The sequence below is a fragment of the Gossypium hirsutum genome, chromosome D07 (assembly GCF_007990345.1).
Source record: "Gossypium hirsutum isolate 1008001.06 chromosome D07, Gossypium_hirsutum_v2.1, whole genome shotgun sequence".
In the NCBI taxonomy this organism is placed as follows: domain Eukaryota; kingdom Viridiplantae; phylum Streptophyta; class Magnoliopsida; order Malvales; family Malvaceae; genus Gossypium; species Gossypium hirsutum.
This window is the reverse complement of record NC_053443.1, coordinates 19,537,570-19,542,044: the sequence shown is the minus strand read 5'-3', so window position 1 is coordinate 19,542,044 and position 4,475 is coordinate 19,537,570. Positions and strand designations below refer to the sequence as shown.

At 34.0% G+C, this 4,475-nt stretch overlaps 1 protein-coding gene across 5 annotated transcripts; it reads right to left on the bottom strand.

Annotated features, from left to right (window-relative positions):
• Positions 1–520: 520 nt before the first annotated feature.
• On the bottom strand, positions 521–4,249 carry LOC107954280 (protein SAWADEE HOMEODOMAIN HOMOLOG 1). 5 transcript variants are annotated; one of them, XM_016889791.2, is made up of 9 exons: positions 3,764–4,249; positions 3,519–3,614; positions 3,126–3,188; positions 2,229–2,314; positions 2,090–2,135; positions 1,809–1,947; positions 1,249–1,330; positions 1,114–1,165; positions 521–899 (listed from the first exon to the last, which is right to left on the bottom strand). In XM_016889791.2, exons 2-9 carry the CDS (start codon positions 3,537–3,539, stop codon positions 798–800), a joined length of 591 nt encoding a protein of 196 aa, XP_016745280.1. In that variant the 5' UTR covers positions 3,540–3,614; positions 3,764–4,249; the 3' UTR covers positions 521–797. The 5 variants fall into 5 exon arrangements, with proteins under 5 accessions (XP_016745280.1, XP_016745282.1, XP_016745278.1 ...); XM_016889793.2 differs by having other exon boundaries at positions 521–895; XM_016889789.2 differs by having other exon boundaries at positions 3,126–3,168.
• Between the last annotated feature and the right edge of the window lie 226 nt (positions 4,250–4,475).

The window sequence follows — 4,475 nt, the reverse complement described above, 5'->3', positions numbered from 1 at the left end:
TTATTAATATTTATTTTAATTCTAATTTTTACTACACCAAAACAGGCTTTTAGCGGCGCTTTTTTAGGCCTTTAGCGGCACTTTTTAGCGCCGCTAAAAGTATTTGTGACGCTTTAATAAGCGTCGGAAAAAATGCCGCTAAAGATCGCATCACTAAATTTAGTGGTTTTTTTTCTAAAAAATGCCGCTAAAGACCAGGATCTTTAGCAGCGCTTTTCCCACAAACGCCACTAAAGACCAGGACTTTTAGCGGCGCTTTTTCCAGAAACGCCACTAAAGAACAAGACCTTTAGCGACGCTTTTCCCACAAACGCCGCTATAACATTGACTTTTAGCGACACTTTTTCACAAACGCCACTAAAAGCATAAATTTTAAAAAAAATCTAATTAAATAATATTTATTATAGATATTATATTTTATTTTATTTTTAAAATTTAAACTTTAAACTATATAATTTTAAGGATAAAAAATTTAATTAAATTAAATTTTCTATTAAAATTGTAACTTTAAAGGTAAATATAAAAATTAATGAATTTAAATTTAGAATTAAAATATTATGTTTAAATAAATGAGCAATCTACCTCACAGCTCATCTGATCTATATTAACTCGGCCAAATATAAAAGAAGCTACAAAACACGTAATAATTAACAATCATGATTAAAAAAGCTAGTACACAAGGTAGCTACAAAATCCTGTTTCAATAACACCTAATTCAAGTTCCGACTAAGATAAACGACCATGGAATACAACATTAAATAACACTCTACTTGAAAAAGTGCTAAGCCTTGGCTTTTTCATACAACATTAAATGGGATGGATCGTCCTCGTACTGCCTTTTTTACGTTAACCCATTCATCCTCCTCAGCTCCAAATCCGACAAATCTAACACGAACTTCCTTTAGGAAACAATACATTTTATCAAATAACTTGTGAAATAAAACACTCAGAATCATTACAATAAACTCAAACTTTGGTGTAAACTGCCTACATGTAAAGTTCGACTCAATCTCACTCGCAATATGATTGACAGCAACAAAGAATAGTTTAATGTTAGCTCAGGATGAGCATCAGTCTAGGCAGTGATCAGAATAATATGATCTAGATACTTACAGTTTCACCGGAACTGGTAACTCGGTGAGACAGAAACATATCAACATCATACCTGCACATAACAAATGCATGTTATTATGCATAACAATAGAAAGCCTAAGTTTTGCTATTGAGTTTAAATACTCATGTGTTTACCATGCTCCGTGTGTTGATGACTTTGCCTCAAATTCTAGTTCTGATAGATCTGAAACCTTTTCTCCCACTTTTGAAACCAAACCTAGAAAGCAGAAAAAAGAATTGGCGATCGGATACATGCTTTTCCACAAACATGATGCTTCAGCTGAGTAATAAAAGTTATAATTTGCTTTTTATTTCTAGATCACAAAGCAAAAGCAAAAATGACCAGGAAACGCATGTAGGATTTCTACAGTTTAGAATATAAGAGTAAAAAAGAGCATCAACAAACAAATGTATACTGGTAGAAGTTCTACTTTACAAGTAAAAAAGAAACCCAATTCTTGGCCTTGTTTCTCAAAGATGTTTTATGATTTATTGTTACACAGGCAAGGCCAATCAAAAACCAAATTTTAAGGCTTGGTGAACTTTTAGCTTATATCTAACATTACATGCAAATACAAAGTTAGGGGCTCCTCAATGCTTATACAGCTTTTATATTTCTGAATCAGGTCACTGCACTAAAGTAAGTAGTAAATTGAGCATTTCTTTTTTTTTTAAACTCCTGAAAAGAGACACACCTTTAAGAATCTGACAACTTAGGCCTCCATCATTTAGAAGGCAAGTTTGAGGAAGTCCAGACTCATCTTTGTATGTATTGGCCACTGAAGGAACTTTCACTTCGCTTTCTTGCTGCCTAGTTGTGAACCAGTTTTGTACCTGAGAAACATATATTGGACTAGGGATAATAGGAGAGTTCCTAAACTGTTAAATAAAAACAACATATGCAAAATCGAACGAAAATAGGAGAAATAATAAGAAAACTAATGCAGAAAATGAAAGAAAGAGAGCAAAGAATGACCTTGTTCCATTTAACGATGGGCTTACTAGCACGACCTGAGGATGAACTACAAAGACAACATGTATCTAAGTGCCATCTAATTCATATGATTAAAATAAAAAGGGGGGGTCTAAGAAGAGATACATGAAATTCAACTAACCTAAAATTTCTTGCAAGTTTTTGACAAGACTCTTTACTCTGCAGCAGCTCTCTTGATTCCATGAACAATTTTTCCATTTTTTCAATCTGTGCATAAAAAGGTAACAAAATGGAAAAAATATATGTTTCATGATCCCATCAAAGCATAATAGCTGTTCAGAAACAAGCTACATGAGCCATGAGTTATCTAAGAGCTATACAGAAACTCAGTACAATAGATGCATTGGTCTGCTTATAGCAAACAGTTCAAATCATCAACATTCGAATTTTAAATCATGTGTACATTACCACTATGTCAAAACAAGAAAGATGCCAAGCAAAAGGATCTGGCAATTAATCGAAACTATCATACACGTGAAACAGAAACTAGACAACTACTGTAACTTCACAATGCTAATGAATTACGAATAACATTAACGATGTATTCAAGATAGTAAGAAGAAAGAACAAAGGAAACATTAAGATGTAGGAAGCTTTCCACACTGAGAAATCTGAATATATGTAATAATTCTATGGCACCTTTGGTTCCGCAATTTAGACACTATAATTTGGACCGGGATTTCTGAAACTATTCATTCATAAATACAACTACTAATGATAATATGACATATTGCCATGCTGAGAAACCTGAAAGTATGTAAAAATTCCATATCACCATTTGTTGTAGATTCTAGACACCATGATTTGGAGCTAATTTCTAAAACAATTCATTCATAAAGAAAACTAATATTGATAATATCATATGAATACAAAAACGTGAAAAAAAACTTTAAAAAGAACCATGAATATAAGCAAAAAGTAAGAGCTAAAACTGCACATTTGTTAAGAAATTAAGAAGCTTGTAAAATACCCAGATAAAGAAATGCCATTTGAAAAAGAAACGAAAGAATTTTATTACCTCAGCTTTTGTAAACCCAGAGAAGACCGGCCTCTGTCTTGGGCTTAGACGATCCATCAAACACTGGAAACAGTTAGTGGGGTAACTGAGATCATACAATTGGAGATTAAGAGTGCCTAAATTTATATAATTTTGAAAACCTAAAGTCTTTAAGTTTCAAAAACAGGGTATATCCAAGCCAATTTAAGCGCCTTTTTGTAGTTTTTGATTCAATTCTATATGATCTTTCACCTTTTCTTCTTTTTTGCTAACTAGAGTTGCAGAAAAGATTCTTCGCTCAAATATCAATTTTCCAATTGATAAGCCAATAAGGAGTTAAGAATCTAGCCAAACATAAAATAATAAACTGGCATGAGTCCCAAGCAGTAGAGATCATAGAAAGACTTCATTTACCTGAAAAATGTAGCGACACATTTAACAATATCAACTAACATGGAAGCAGACATTGCGTGTTTTAAAGATCTATGGTAAAGCACTTGGAGATGTAACCTACAAATTAAAAAGGAAAATCAGTTGTGGCACAAATAAAGAGACTTGGACGAGAAATAATAACATTCACATGGACATTCATCTTAAAGGACCCCATAAAGGTGCCTTATTATGTAAAACAGAAATAGAAAATATGAACTAACATAGACCTTCAGAAGATGAGCCTATAGAAAATATGAAATCATCTATAGATCATTAAGACATTAGGTAAACAAAGTTGACAAATGTTGCCGCCATAGAAAGTGACATGAGCAGTTTCCCAGGATCCACCAGTGTAAACACCGGGGCAGGGATTCTTGCGTTAACTAATACAAAAATGGAGAACAATGAAGCTAAATGAAGCATGGTAAAGGAAGAAGATGAAGCAACGGTGTAGCCATTGTTTTTTGTTTGTATAAAAGAGGAATAGAAATGTTTTTTGGGACGAATGAAATGTGAGGAAGAAGATGAGGAAATGCAGAGGGCTACCGATTTGGGGAAATTGGGGGGAAAAATAAAGGGAATCGGGTTAGAGGGAGAAATGATTTGGGAAAAATAAAAGGGCTACCGATTTGGGGAAATTGGGGGGAAAATAAAGGGAATCGGGGTAGGGGAGAAAGGAATTAAGAGGAAAAAGAGTGGGGGGAATCGATTTTGGGAAAAGGAGGAGGAAAAAAATAATAAATAATAAAATATTTTTTGCGGCGCTTTTTTAAAAACGCCGCTAAATACCCGAGAATTAGCGGCGCTTCTTCAAAAACGCCGCTAAAGACCCAAGCATTAGCGGCGCTTCTTCAAAAACGCCGCTAAAGACCAGAGCATTAGCGGCGCTTCTTCAAAAACGCCGCTAAAGACCTAAGCATTAGCGGCGCTTCTTCAAAA

Excerpts from the sequence above, each read along its gene's own strand:
- LOC107954280 (XM_016889789.2), bottom strand. The coding sequence starts at position 3,571 with ATGTCTGCTTCCATGTTAGTTGATATTGTTAAATGTGTCGCTACATTT. Across the intron at positions 2,315-3,125 it reads CTGGGTTTACAAAAGCTGAG|ATTGAAAAAATGGAAAAATT; the intron begins GTAATAAAATTC and ends TTTTATGCACAG. Across the intron at positions 1,948-2,089 it reads CCATCGTTAAATGGAACAAG|GTACAAAACTGGTTCACAAC; the intron begins GTCATTCTTTGC and ends TATGTTTCTCAG.